This window comes from Monodelphis domestica, chromosome 2 (genome assembly GCF_027887165.1).
Source record: "Monodelphis domestica isolate mMonDom1 chromosome 2, mMonDom1.pri, whole genome shotgun sequence".
NCBI lineage: Eukaryota > Metazoa > Chordata > Mammalia > Didelphimorphia > Didelphidae > Monodelphis > Monodelphis domestica.
In genome coordinates, this window is record NC_077228.1 from 221,094,378 (window position 1) to 221,109,691 (window position 15,314).

Sequence of the window (15,314 nt, forward strand, 5' to 3'; positions counted from 1 at the left end):
ATGATAAAAAGGAGGCGGTAAAGAGAAAGGGTCAAGTCAACTTAAGTTGTGTGTGTGTGTGTGTGTGTGTGTGTGTGTGTGTGTGTGTGTGTGTTCTAAAGCATGGGAGAGACAAGGTTAGAGTTTATAGGCAGCAAAGACAAAGCAAGATTGAGACTGAAGACAAGACAAGAGGGGAGATGATAATGGAAGTAATTTGCATAATTATAATTATAATTAGAGATTAGAACCAGATGGGAGCAATGAAACATTTAAAGGAGTTTGCCTTAGCAAGGAGAAGGATCCCTTCTTTACCTGAGAGCAGAGTAAAAGAGGAGATAGTTGAGGACAGGATGTTAATGTGATATAAAATGAGGAAGGGGAAAAGAGAGGTTTCAGTGAATGGTCTCAATTTTGAGGGGATGGGGTACATACGGTGTATGTTTCTCTAGTGTAGATTGTATATGTCTCTCGAGTCTCTGATGTCTTGTGTGGCACCTGGAAATAGAAACTTTCCCCCTCAAAAAAAGTCATAGTTTTGCTTAAGGATATGTAGAAGGGAAATTGGAGAGAAAAGTAAGGAAAGGAAGGGAAAGAAGGTAGCTGGGGTCACCCCAGCCCATGTAGTGAAATTAACCTGAGTTGAGCCTTTTAGAGGTAGGCTAGGGAGAAGATAAACTCGGATTAGACCGTAGGGATATTTAGCTGGGTTTATTTAAGGTTAGAAAAGATAGGTTTGGGAAAGCTAGAGAAAGTTTGATCTCTGGCAGCTATGCAGGGACCAAAGCTATCAGGGGCAAAAGCTCCTTCTGGAGAAAGGGTGCTCTGGGGAAAAAGGATTGAGAAAACCTGTGCTTCTCTCTTCTTTTTATACTTTCTCAGACACCTCCCACAAAAGAAGTGGGAGGTGTCTGAGGAAGTTGAACTAGAGAGTACTGGGAGATGTAGTCTCCCAGGGTTTAGAACATTCCAAAACGCACAGATATTAATATTTTAGACTTCACTAAGTTTTTTGAGACATCTTGTATTGAATATGTACAGAATTATTTATAATTTTTTTTACAATATGAATTCCTTGAAGTCCATGTCTGTGTTTTTATCTTTCTTAAGAAGAGTCCAGAGGCTTATAACGCACTTATCATACACTTGTTTGTCATTCTATAGTAGGAATTCTTTTATACATGTGTGTGTGTGTGTATAAATATATATATATATATACACACACACATATTTAACAAATGATGATGGAAGTCTCTTCTAGCTCTGGAATTCTGTGATTTAGAGAAAAAGATATATTTAATTTTTTCCATGGTTATATGATTCTTATTGTCTCCCTTCCCTCTTTCCCCACCCCCTCCCAGAAATGACAAGCAATTTCACTGGGTTATACATATATTATCATTTAAATTCTGGGAATAGAAACATTCTTGAGGAGGTACCAGTGACTTTACACACTGGCTTCCTCCCAAAGTCTTTCTTTCTCTCCACAGGCCTTTTCTTAGAACCATGTGTCCTCTATAAATCCAGAAGGCAGAAAAAAAAGAAGAAATTTCTTCTAAGATCTCACCAACTCCACCCTTCATGAAGTCTAGGTAGTCTCTAATCATCCCCTCTAACAACTGTTGACACTCTCCAGACTTTATAAAGCTTGAACTCTGAGTGAAATTCATACTTCTAGAGATGAAATATGAGGTGGGGTCCTCTGATGAGAAGGGGTAAAGAGTGATTTGTGAAGAAATGAGAAAGTTTTGAACAGCCATCTTGGAAGTTTATTTTTCTGAAGTTAAGAATAGTTGAAATTGGAGAACATGGACTTTAAATTAAGGTCCAGTTACCACAGTTTCATGATTTCCTCCAGCTCCATTTAGTAGTCCAAGTATGGGTTTCTCAAAATTATGACTGGTGACAAGGCAGGGGAGCAAAGTATTCATAAGTGGAGGAAAGTGTAGGTTGATTCATCACAAGGTTAAAATACAAAAGAAAATATAACCAGGTGGAGCACATTCATCATGCTGGAAGACCAACTCAAGTCGGGGGAGGACAGGAAGGACAGAAAATTCCAGTGAAAGAATGGGGGAGCTGAGAGAATCCAAGTAGTTAACTCACTTCTCTTTGGGGAGCCTTCCAGAGAGGTGGGTCTGAGAAAACCTCTGATTCTTGATCATCCTTCTGTGAAGCTAGACCCCCTGAATCCAATGGATAGGAAGTGGATAGGACTTAGATATAGAGTTATTATCCAGGCCAGGAAGATCTCTCTCACCCTAAAGCAGTCTTAGGACAATTAGAAGTAAGGACAGCTATCACAATTGACCCCAGAGGGTAAGGCAGGCAAAGTCTGACCATGCAGGATTTGGGGAGAAGGGGGTCAGTTGTTAGCCTTTAGGGACTTCCTATTTCCCACTTTCCCATTACCTTATCCCACAATCTCACTTACCCTACCTTTTGTGTGTTCCTTAAGAATAAATAGCTGTTTCTATAGATCAAATGCCTACTCATAATATTTAGGGAGAAGGACCTGAAGCTTTGGGGAGGAGAACTATATTCCTCCCCAAGGAAGAACAAAAAGTTCATTTCTGGATTTTACTTCAACCCAGTCTTTCAAGAAATTATAGTCTATGAATCTGAAGACAGCCTGTGTGGGTTTACTAGCAAAAGAGAGGGGAGAAACAATTTGTCCCCTCTCTCCATCTTTTAGCTCCATTCCATCTCTACCACACTCTAGTCCTGAATTAAGTGGTGGGGGACTCCATTTCTCCCCCTCCATTACACTTGGAAAATATGGGAAGAGGGAATGGAGGTCATGGTGTGAATGACTCATGAATTTGTATCAATGCAGAGCTATGAGTCTGGATGCTCAGCACCAGGGTTATAAGCATTTGTTAGTGAAGAGAGAGAATGATAGAAAGAGAAAATTACATTTCAGACTCCTAGATCTGACACTTCATTTTACTGGCTAAGGCTCTCTCCCCACCCCACCCATCCCTGCTATTGCTTGCCATCAATCAAGAGCCAAGATAAGGGGAGCAGCACAGAGAGAAAATGCCAGCCTCATCAGGGATGGAATTTAAGAGAGCCACCAACCTTCCCCCCCCCCCCCCGGGGGTTTAAAAAAACCTGTCCTTGGCCAAAGGCTTTCAAACATCATGCTGTCTGCCCTTCTGTGGTGACATGTTGGCTCTTGCACATTGATACTAGGGGTTCCCACACTGATGCTATGGGATGCCAGGAGATGTCAGCATTAGGCCATGAGATATGTTGTTACTCTGTGACTGTTGGAGTGCTAAGTGTTGGATGTATTTTATTTCACACAGCTAAATTATATGAATTAATTTTTATGATTTTTCATTTTAGAGGTGATCGACTTATTTAGGACTAATGATAAGTACAGAGGATTTCTAAGGTTCTTGTTAATTTTTGACCTAGAAAAAAATTTAAAAATGTGTTATTTTGATTACTGATTCTGGACTTGGGTTAGATTGAGGAGGCTCCTAATAATCTGACATATGTAACAGTGTCCAATTTTCTTATCATTAAGACTTTGTTTCAAATCCTGCCTCTGATAAATATTGGCTGCATGATCTTGGAGAATACACTTAACATTGTAGTGCTCATTAGAGAGAAGTTGCCAGTCTCCTTGGAAAGAGAGTGTTTTTACATTGGGAATCTACTATAGGAAGGCACAAAGGAAGGAAGGAAGGAAGGAAGGAAGGAAGGAAGGAAGGAAGGAAGGAAGGAAGGAAGGAAGGAAGGAAGGAAGGGAGGGAGGGAGGGAGGGAGGGAGGGAGGAAGGAAGGAAGGAAGGAAGGAAGGGAGGGAGGGAGGGAGGGAGGGAGGGAGGGAGGAAGAAAGGGAGGGAGGTAGGAAGGAAGGGAAGAAGGAAGGAAGGAAGGAAGGGAGGGAGGGAGGGAGGGAGGGAGGGAGGGAGGAAGGAAGGGAGGGAGGTAGGAAGGAAGGGAAGAAGGGAGGAAGGAAGGAAGGAAGGAAGGAAGGAAGGAAGGAAGGAAGGAAGGAAGGAAGGAAAGGAAGGAAGGAAGGAAGGAAGGAAGGAAGGAAGGAAGGAAGGAAGGAAGGAAGGAAGGAAGGGAGGGGAGGGAGGGAGGGAGGGAGGAAGGAAGGAAGGAAGGAAGGAAGGAAGGAAGGAAGGAAGGAAGGAAGGAAGGAAGGAAGGAAGGAAGGAAGGAAGGAAGGAAGGAAGGAAGGGAGGGAGGGAGGGAGGGAGGGAGGAAGGAAGGAAGGAAGGAAGGAAGGAAGGAAGGAAGGAAGGAAGGAAGGAAGGAAGGAAGGAAGGAAGGAAGGAAGGAAGGAAGGGAGGGAGGGAGGGAGGGAGGAAGGAAGGAAGGAAGGAAGGAAGGAAGGGAGGGAGGGAGGAAGGGAGGGAGGAAGGAAGGAAGGGAGGGAGGGAGGAAGGAAGAGAGGAAGGGAGGAAGGAAGGAAGGAAGGAAGGAAGGAAGGAAGGAAGGAAGGAAGGAAGGAAGGAAGGAAGGAAGGAAGGAAGGAAGGAAGGAAGGAAGGAAGGAAGGAAGGAAGGAAGGAAGGAAGGAAGGAAGGAAGGAAGGAAGGAAGGAAGGAGGAAAAGAGGAAAATAATAGGCCTGGTGCTGAAGAGCAGAGAAACAGAAGGACTTTTCTTCTAGGTATTTAAATTTACAAAGAAACCAACAGGATTAAAAGATATTAGGTTCAAGTTCCCCCAAATCTGGGCTGATATTCTCTGCTAGGAGATATAAAAATCACCAAATAAAAGGAGAAGCATGGTAATGATGAAGGGTGGTAATTTATGTACTGGTCAGATCTCATGGTTGTACTACACAGAATATAATGGAATTCTGTATAATGGAATTTGAAGAGACTTAAGAGATTCAAATCCCTTCATTTTACATGTGACGAAACTGAGGCTTAGGCATATAAAGTGACTTGTCCAAGATCATTCAGATAGTAAATACTGAACTGGGATTCAACTCTGGGTATTCTTCCCCTGAAACTAATACTCTCTCCCCAATAATCACTGCAAATCACTGCAAGCAACTTCATTTCAGTTTATACTGTAACAGGAGAGCAGCAAAAGCATCATTTGAGAATTCATTTTGAGATAAGTTTTTCTTACCCACAGAAAAGTCCCTTAACAATTTAGGCCATCAAGGATCTCCCAACAGCACAACTAAAACATCTCTTCAAGGGAAACAAATCCCTTTGGATGTGTGCTTGCTCTCTGCCCACAAGTTCATCTGAATTGGGTCACATAGACAGCTTTAAATTTCAAAGGCCACATTTCCATGAGAAAATCTCCTCCAAGAATTACTTACAGTATCCATTCTAAAATCCAAGTTCTCACTGGTCAGTTTATCTCTAACCCACAAACTCCATTACTTTGTTTTTATTTTTTTTTAAAGAAAGAAAGAAAATAAAAATAATTCTTATTGGGAATTTAGTATCAATAGTCACACTTTTCAACACTCATATACACCTATACATTTTTACCACATATGGTGATTTTGTTTTGTTTAAATAAAAAAAAAGAGTTGTAATAAACAATAAACAATAAAAATACTCTATTTTGCACTTCTCCCTTTCCTCTGTACAATTTGTATACATTTTAGAATGCTTTTTCAATGCTCTCTTTTTATGTTATCATTATCAATTAGAATTTCATTGCCTCTGAGTAGAAGTCATCTTTTATAACAAATAGGTATAGTTATTAAACAAAACACAGCTATAGCTAAGAATACTTGTGTGGTACTGTGCTTTGATCTGTTGCTTCTCTGACAAGTATTTTTTTTTATCCTTATACCCTCCTTCCTCTTATATTGAACTTTCATTTATCCTTAGCACATGAATAAAATTATTAACCTCTCCAAACAATAAAAAGTTGAAACATCAGAGAATCTGATTCTGGAATTGAGGTAGGGATTTGTTCCTTTGAAAAAGCAAATAGTTGCATACCAGGTGTGCAAGGTACTTTCCAAAAGTCTAAATACAGAGCTTACCTCAAATAGCACACAAGCCTAGACAAATGTCTTCGCAATACAATCTTTATGTAGGAACTTCAGTGGATCAATGTATCTGGCCAATAGTAGAGAGAATGTTCTACCCTGAATAGATTTTCCACATCTCAACCTTAGAAAGGGTAGGTTTACAAGGGGAGACTTGCACTCTCCCTGGCACAATTCAGAAGAGCTCATTTGGAATACATATTCAATTTTTACAGGAGGGATTTATATATATATACACATATATGTTATATATATGTACACACACACACACACACACACACACACACACATATATATATATATATATATATAATAGCTTTTTTTTTTTCTTCAGATCTTCTGAATTAATACAGAGTGGCTTCTTCCTGGACATCATGAAATACAGAATTCATCTAGGTGTCTTTTTGCCCAGGATTGACAGTACTCCTTTTTGCTGGGATACTGGTCTGCTGCCAGTTATGGGTCAGTAATTAGGTAGCCTAGCTTTTTTATATTGCTAGTCCAAATTGAAGTCCAGATTGCAGAACTGTATGCAATTCCATTGCAGAGAGAAGGAAAGGGAGAGAAAAGAAATGAATTCATTAGTTCTTTTCTCAAGATTATTCAGCTATTAGTAACTCAAATAAAAAAAAAGTTAGGACAGGAACAACTCTTTGAGGTAATTTAACTTTCTTTACCTTCACACACACACACACACACACACACACACACACACACACACACACACACACACACACACATATATATATATATATCAATGGGTTGGTATCTTCCAAATGGCCCCATGAATGTTAGATAATTCTTCTAACCTACTTTCCCAGCATATATCCAGTTGTATTAGTAAACAACTAACTAGAACTTTAAAAGGAAATAACTGGGGAGGTGTGTAGGTATTCTATACTTTAAATATAGCACCAATTATATCTTCCCAGCATAAAGTCAATAGGAATGGAAATGGTTCAAATGATTTATGTATTAGCTAGAAAGAGATAATTCTCTGAAACATCTGGCTCCTGCCCCTGGAACCCCATTCCAAGTAAGCCTTCAATACAGTGAAAATACTCAATGTGAACAAGACTGTAACTATTAATTTTTATACCCTAAGCAAGTGCAGTGAAATATACTCTTATTTAGTTTTCTTGTTTGTTTGTTTGGGACATGGCTCTATGCTAAGAATACAGCACAGATACCCTGAGGCACCATTAGAAAACCATACCTTAAGTGGCCATTGTGAGGTATTATCTCACCCATAATTTGAAGTAGTTAATCTTACTAACTAGTTGCTAAGGTTTGATTTTTTTATGGAACTAAATAACTGTAAGTGCTATGAATACCTTCTAAATTTGGTACTCTAGGATAAAACCTCATATGTCTAATCCAACTTCTGGCTCTGGGAATGATATTCAGAATGGTTAGTTTGTTAAGACTTGAATTTAATCTAATTAAGAGAAAAATAATCTAATAAAAACATAATTTGATAACTTCATGTTAGACAAGTCTTGCAGTAGGCACACTAAAAAATGCATTAAGACAATTTTCACTTACCTTATTAGAAGTCATTTTGTTCATTTCCGAGGAGTCATTTCAGTACAGGCTGCCCTTACCTTCCCAGTTTATGGGATACCATTGTATCATAAACTATAGAAATATCATATCTTTTATAATATGTGAAATATAGCAATATACAAAGTTTTTTCACTTAATTTCTTTATTTTAATGCTTTTACTATTACATAACACATTGAGATATGTAGATAGATCAATTAAGAAATTAAAAACTAGACAATAGATGTTTTGACTTTAAATAATATTTACAATACACTTAAGCTAAATGGATATATTTGGGGATTTGTATGTTCCAAAATTGGATTTACTTGCAAAGGAGATATAAGTCAACTTTGAACAAAATACATTAGAAACAAGTAGTATAAATGTATAACTTCTACCCAAGTGAAAATGTGATAAAATTTGGGCTGTCTAGATAAATCAGTGTGGAAAAAAAAGTCATTTTTCAACTAAGTTGATTTCATGGGCTCATTTACCTACATAATTGCTATGAGTAATGCTGGACACATAAATTTATAAAAGTAAATATGACATAGGTAACAATAAGACAAGAAAGAAGCAAGAATTCTAAATGTTGGATCAGAGAAATTAGCCTTCACAACATTTTTGCAGAGAATTTGTTTTGCAGGTTGTAACTTGCACATTCCTTTAATTCTTTTTATAATAGTGGTATTTTGGTTATGCTTCTTAATAACCTCTAATGGCCTATAAGCAGGCACTGAAAATTAACAAGTTTCTATGTTGATGATCTCAATTTCACATTATATGAATCAACTTTTAGTCTAGATGAAGCATCAATGAGATCATGTAATTTTAGGGACAATAAAAATCTAATGTAAGAGATTATATTCTACATAACAGTCAATGCATTCCTACAGAGGACTCCGAAGGTAGCTACTAACTTAATATAATAGTATTCTACAAGTTTTACAATATTTCTCTTTTCTAGATAATTGGATTTACTATAGAAAAGATTATTATGATAATCCCCATTTCAATCTAAAACAATCCCTGTCTCCATAATTAATTCTTAATCACTTAATTTGCCATACATAGATATAGTTTTCAAGTGTTTATAAATTACTTCTCATGGATAAACATTCTATTTCGAATAAATTTTTTTCAGTAATCATTTTGAATTAGAATTTTGACTTTTTTTTAGGTAAAAAAATAAAACTTTCACACAAAAACCAATAAAATATGAGTCTTCAGTCATAAAATATTTGTTCCAATCTACAAATCATCCATTTGCATATTATTCAGTGGTTACAGATATGGAGAACAACATTTTCCTTGGCCATGAGACTACGTCCAACAATGTCTTAATTTGAAGAATAAGTTTAAAAAGTCTTATATGTCATCGCATCTATCACCCCCTTAACCCCTCTCCCTATTGTCATTTTTGGATAATAAAAATTTTAAATTTATTGTTTCTGTTCCTTGTCTTTATCATTTCCATGAATAAAATGGCTTATGATGGCAATAATGGGTCAAAAAGTAGGTGAGGGTGTGTCAAATATTGAGCTTAAGATTCTCATGAGACTTTGGTATATCAATTACCTCAACTTCATATCATCACCTCAAACACATTTATTCTACTGGAAATCTGAAGGAATATGAACTATTCAAAAAAAATAGCATCTTCCACTTGCTCCAGGGTGAGTAGCAGAAATAATTTTGAGCAATCTATAGCTAAGCAAGCAAGCACCACCAGAATATAAGATGGTACTTATCAAGACTTTAACTCTGACTAGTATCTTAGGCACTTTGATAAACAGAAGAAGGAAAAGAATGAATCCTGGGCTTGGAGTCAAAATACATAGTTTCAAATTCTGATTCTAGTACCATTTTCCCACACTCTCTAGTGGCAGTGTGACACTGGGTAAGTCACTCATCCCTTCTGATTAGTTTCTTTGTCTGTAAAATGGGCATATTTATAATTATACCACTTTCCTCCCAGATTGCTATCAAGAAAGTGCTTTGTAAATCATAAAGCACTATGTAAATAAATTCTAATTTTTATTATTTTACTGCTCAATGTCTCCTTCATTGTATAATGGCCACAGAGAAAGGAGATGCAATTAAAACCTGCCAATTTTGCTTTCTAAGTACATTTCTAATAGACTTTGAAACATTTTGATTGTGAAAATCATTGAAATTTCTATTTATATTCATTAATTATGCTTATCTCCTATCTTGTCCCTATTCACATGTATAATAACAACAACAAAAAAAACCTTGACTTTTAAGAATTTAATTTTTTTATGTCATCTCAAGCCACTTGCCTTATTGTGGCTGTCTTGAGAAAACTTGTGGGTAGAGGGGTAATCCACTTGTATGTTCCTTTGCAGGCTACATTTGTGACTCTACTGAGATTCTATTTAGTTGCAGGAGAGCTTTTTGATATGTTGTTTCATTACTCTCATCAGCTGTGGTCTTGGTCATTTCATCAGGATTTTCACTACTGCTGACAATGGCAATGGCACTGAATGACCTTCGTCTAACCTTGGTTTCAGTCATTCCTGATCCTTTGCCTGAGGTTGTTTTCTCAAGGTTGTGCAGCTGCTGATCTTTCCAGTCTAACTGCTTGGCACTACAGAAGGGGGCATATACTTCAACACTTCCCTCAAATTGTAAGCAATTTACCTTGTAGTATTTTTTCTTCACTTCTAAAACATCATTGAATCTATGGCCCCAAAGAATTTCTCGGGGCACATAGGAACTACGTGACTGGTGAGAAGTTCCAGTAGAATCTCCTGTATAAGTAAATGTCACCAAAATCTCAAAGTTATCTTTGGCTACTGCTTTACGGTCAAGGGCATACAAAGGGCTCTCATGATCAATTTCATGGACAATGGTCACTGGAGTCACAAGGATGATCTGGTCATTGACCAGTTTTAGGTCCTTAAATCCCATTGTCATCCGTCTTTCACTATCTTCCACATAACGAAGAAGCTGAGCTCTTACTGTTCCTTCTACTACATGATTTGGTCGAAAATCACCAATGCGCCACATAAGACAAAGTTTCCCATCTCTCATGCCTATGAGGGCAAAATAACTGAATCGGATGGTCTGGGCTCTCTTTCGAGCTGTTGCCATTTTCGCTAAGGCAGCTCCAATGATGAAGGTGTTTATGATGCAGCTCAAGATTGACTGAAGTATAACAACAAGCACTGCCACAGAACATTCTTCAGTGACACAGCGAGAGCCATAACCAATAGTGGTTTGAGTTTCAAGGGAAAATAAGAATGCTCCTGTGAAAGTATGGACATTGTCAACACAAGGTGTGATATTTGGATCATTTATCAGGTCTCCATGATGAAGGGCTATCACCCAAAAGATTAAGCCAAAAATCAACCAAGAGAGAATATAAGATAAAGAGAATATCACAAACATATGGCGCCATTTTGTATCCACAAGTGTGGTGAAAATATCAACCATGTAACTCCCCCATTCTCCAAAAATATGCTTAAAGTATACATTGCAACTACCATCTTTGTGAAGCAATCGTCTTCTTGCCCTTCGCTTCTCAGTTATAATGTGTTCTGGGTGATAGTTAGTGTATTTAGGCACATTTCCCTCCATGTTCACAATCCGATAGTTGCTGCCATAATAACTCATTTTGTTCTTATATTCTCAGATCATCCAGTAAGATAACAGTTTGATGTCTTTGCTTTCAATCAAAATCTAAAAAGGAAGATGGAAACAGGTTTTTATTATTTAACTGGTCTCTTTCTAAGAGAAAGTCATCCCTATTGCACCAATTATACCACATTATATAAGCTAAAGGATAACTTCATTTGAAGGGAAAGTCAGGATTAATTATGCATTTAAGTTGAGTAATCTGACCCAGTAATTTTTTTTAAATGCAGATATTCAGTAAGGGAAAAAAGCAACTTTATTATGCATATATAAATATATATTATTTGAAGAAACATCATAGTTGTTGAGGATATATTACCCTTGAAGCACAAGTCTACCTTCTCTGACTTGAAAAGATCAACATATTTTGCTGTCCTTTATGATACAATCCCTTTGTATTAAAAATATCTGGAAATATTTCCATATAGCTACAATTAAGAAGTAATATAATTATTCTAAGATTTAATCTAATAGCTCTATAAGCCTCCCAAAATATTAAGCTTACATTTGACAATATGCACATTTTTCCTTATTAGGCAAATCTCTCAAAATTCAGCTATAAAGGGAAAAATTACCTCACAAACATGAAATATCTTCATTCCAGACCCTTTTGAAACTTACATATAATTGTAGATACCCAGGCTCCGTAGCTGATCAAACAGGAAATTTGTCACTATGCAGGACTTGCTCCCTTCGCCTCTTCCTGAAACTATTTTACTCCTCACTGCACATTCTCTGACAGAGTACTAAGGCACATCTCATTCAAATAGGGCTAACTTTCCCAAAGATCCACCTTTAGGCGTGTTTGAAGAAGCCTGTCTTGAGCCTAGGGGAGGTAAAACCACTCCCAGGCGTCTTTCAGTAAGGTGTAAAATTGCTTTTGCCTTTGTTGCATCACACTCACTCATATTTTGACACTGCCAACTCTTCACTTCCCTTCTGAAAGGGAGGAGAAAATTTGCCAAAGTGGCTAATCATCTTTCTCTCTTAAAGGGAGCATGCCAGATTTGCTCTGCTCTCACACAGTGTGACTGTTTATCTGCAATTCCCCAAATTTGATGGGTAAAAACTTCTCATTCTACTTCCATTTACTTCTTTCCTCTCACTTGTTCCCATTTCTTAAAAGTCATTAAAATATCACTATAGAAAACATAGTTTATCAATAATTTTTGTTCCCCCAAGTAGAAACCACTGGGCTTGAAATTTGACATGTGAAAGTGAAAATAAATATTTTAAATTAAAGTATATATGCCCTTCAGCTACCAAGATCAGGGAAGAAAACACAACAAGAAGTTATCCTATTAGATGATTGATAATTTTCTAGAGAGTTTTAATTCTCTCAGTTATTGCACCTAGGAAATGGTTTACTACTTTTGGTTGTGTTTTTGGTCTATCTATACATGCACGGAAATGGCTACCATTAGGTCCTGGTTGGCAAAGACCCTTTTCCAGTGCACAAAATGATGGGGGTTGTTTGAGATATCAAGTTCTTACTAAGCACTCAGGGTTCTGAGTGCTCTGAAATGGTTAATGTACCTACTGAAAGGCATCAGTTTACTCCCTTGTCTCAGGATCAGGCCCACTCTACAATAAACACTTTGTTTGATAGAACATTTGTGTGGGATGGACTCTGCTTACATGCTTACAAGCTGAAAATCTTCCCCATGCCAAGAAACCAGTTAGGCACACATTAAAGGTTTGTTTGTATTTTTCTCCATATCAGTTTGGAATACTTACATCATTTCCTTTATTGGCATTAAAATGAAGTTTTGAGGGGCACAATTGTGTATACAAGATATGATTAGTTTGTTATTAAAAGCTCTAAGGGTTTCCAAAATGCTCATTGGAATATAATACTTGTAAATATTTTGGAAATATTTTATTCCTATCATAAGCCATTAGTTGAAGAAAATTATTTGATCTGCCATTTTATAATGACATCATCAAAAGATTAGAAGTGTAATGCTATTTCAAATACTCCAATTCAATTACCCCAATTATGTAATATGAGAAAATTATCAAAGACCAATGCAATTTGAATTGAGAAATATATTTAAAATTATAATTATTTTTATCTTGACTGATTCTAACAATCAATTTTTTAGATGTACCACAAACATCATGAAAGTGAAAAATAGCAAAGAAATAGTTCATAAATCATGAATTATTGTTTGATTGTTCTTTCATGCCATCAACAGAAGTTCTTCTCCAAAATGGCTTTCCTTTGGTATTGTTCAGAATTTAGGTAGCTATTCCTCCAACCAAAGTATGCTCTTTTATAGGCTTATACTTCACATGTTAGCTAACAGTTATCAAATCTGTACATATGAATGGGGTGTAAGGGGTGCTCAGGGAGGAGTAGTATCTCTGGTATGGAGGGCTTGTCATGCCCTCCTAGGGCAGCTCTCCAGCCTCTGACCCCCACCTGACACCCAGCTCTCACTTGTGGCTCCCAGTAGCTGCTAGCATGCGGCAGCGGCCACACCCCGGGCAACGGCTTCGACAGGCCGGCTAAACCTTGTGAGGGTAGCCATCGGGTCGTCACCGACCCCTGGTGAACTAGGGCTTTGCTCACCCACCATGTAAATACTGCTTCAGCTGAACAGTTGGAAGAAACCAATAAGAAGGTTCAACAGCTGAGAGGACTACGCAGCAAAGCACTGTGGAGTGCTTAGGGCGTGTTGGAGCACAAAGGACAACACGGCCATCCAATGCAGTTGAGGAAGTCTCCAGGTGTAACGATTTTTCGTGCCACTGGACCCAGGCTTCCAAAGCGGAGAGAGTGGGACTGTCTCTGTGCATCGACTTTTCCACTTAAATTTCCTTCACGCACAAGTGTTTTTGTGCACACTCATCTACATCACAGATGAAAGCGCACAAAGACAATCGTTATCCTTGGTTACTGAGAGACTACTACTACATATGAATGGTTTCTTTCCAGATTTTGACATTAGTGTGAAAAGAAGGCAGGCCCAAAGGATCTTGTTCTCCCTTCCTTTGAATCAAGCTATTACCATTCTGCTGTGGTTTTGTTTTTGGAATTATCAACACACTTGCAAGTCTCTTCCCAATAAATAATATTTTTTATGTCTTTTCTTTTCTTCCTCCAGCCACTTAACAGATCAAAATCCCAAAGGACATATGTTCAAATGAAAAAATGGATCCCAATTCCCTATACCTTTTAGGTATGCTAAAAAAAAACTAGCCATAAAAAACTAATAAAACAAAAACTTACAATAATTAATGACAACCAATTTTAGTATGCAGGATGAGTAAAGAAGATCCTACTGTCATACTAATCAACACTCAATTTATCATGATGTGCCAGCCAGATACACAGGTGAAATTAATCTGTTTTTAAAAATGTTTGCCATTTAATCATCAAGTTCAAAGTTAATTGGTTGGTTTCCTTTGAAGGTTTCTGCTACATAAATTAAATGTTGATATATTTGTTTAAAGTCATCATTTCTAAATTCTCAACTTTATCATCATCATAATTAAAAACATTTTGAAGAACCTAAAGAAATATTTCTCTCTTCTTTTCTTTCTATTTTCCTTTATTATTTTTTTTTGCTTTTCCTTCATCACATTTACTTCTGAATATTTCCCTTTCACTTTTGTGGAAAATTTCATTTCCCACACAATAAACTGCCCAATATAAAATTTATTTGAAAAGAGCAAAAGGTCAGGGAAAAAAGCAACACATCAACCATGCATGACAAACTTATGTAGTATTATACATTCATGCCCCTCCACCCCCATCTGTAATGATCAGAAGGAAGTACATTTTCTCAACCGTTCCTTAGGACTGATATAATTACACTGCAATCATCTCTCTTTTTACTGCTTTTTATCTTAAACCTTGTTATAATATTTGTGTAGATTCCCTCCCCCCAATTTAACTTATTTCATTCAATAACAATTCATATGTTTTTCCATTCTTCTTTGAATTCTTATGTCATTTCTTATGACACAATGACATTTCATTGCAGATTTAGGTATCATAATATTTAACCATTTACTGCCACCAAAAAAAACAAACAAAAAAACCCAGTGCTGCTATATAGCATATCTCTTTGTATGACATGCTTCCTGAGCTCTAGGAACTTGTGGTGTTTATTTTTGCTTAAAAAGTACTT

At 37.1% G+C, this 15,314-nt stretch overlaps 1 protein-coding gene across 7 annotated transcripts in view; it reads right to left on the reverse strand.

Moving 5' to 3' along the window:
• Positions 1-7,658: 7,658 nt before the first annotated feature.
• The window catches only part of KCNJ16 (potassium inwardly rectifying channel subfamily J member 16), a 166,512-nt gene continuing 158,856 nt past the window's right edge, over positions 7,659-15,314 (reverse strand). For 6 of the 7 annotated variants that reach the window (XM_007482720.2, XM_056817220.1, XM_007482719.2 and 3 more), the window contains one exon: positions 7,659-11,220. In XM_007482720.2, the coding sequence (XP_007482782.1) occupies positions 9,886-11,154 (1,269 nt within the window). In that variant the 5' untranslated portion in view covers positions 11,155-11,220 and the 3' untranslated portion in view covers positions 7,659-9,885. Of the gene's footprint in view, positions 11,221-11,796; positions 11,924-15,314 lie in introns of those variants that run through there. The other variant, XM_056817221.1, reaches the window with a different exon arrangement.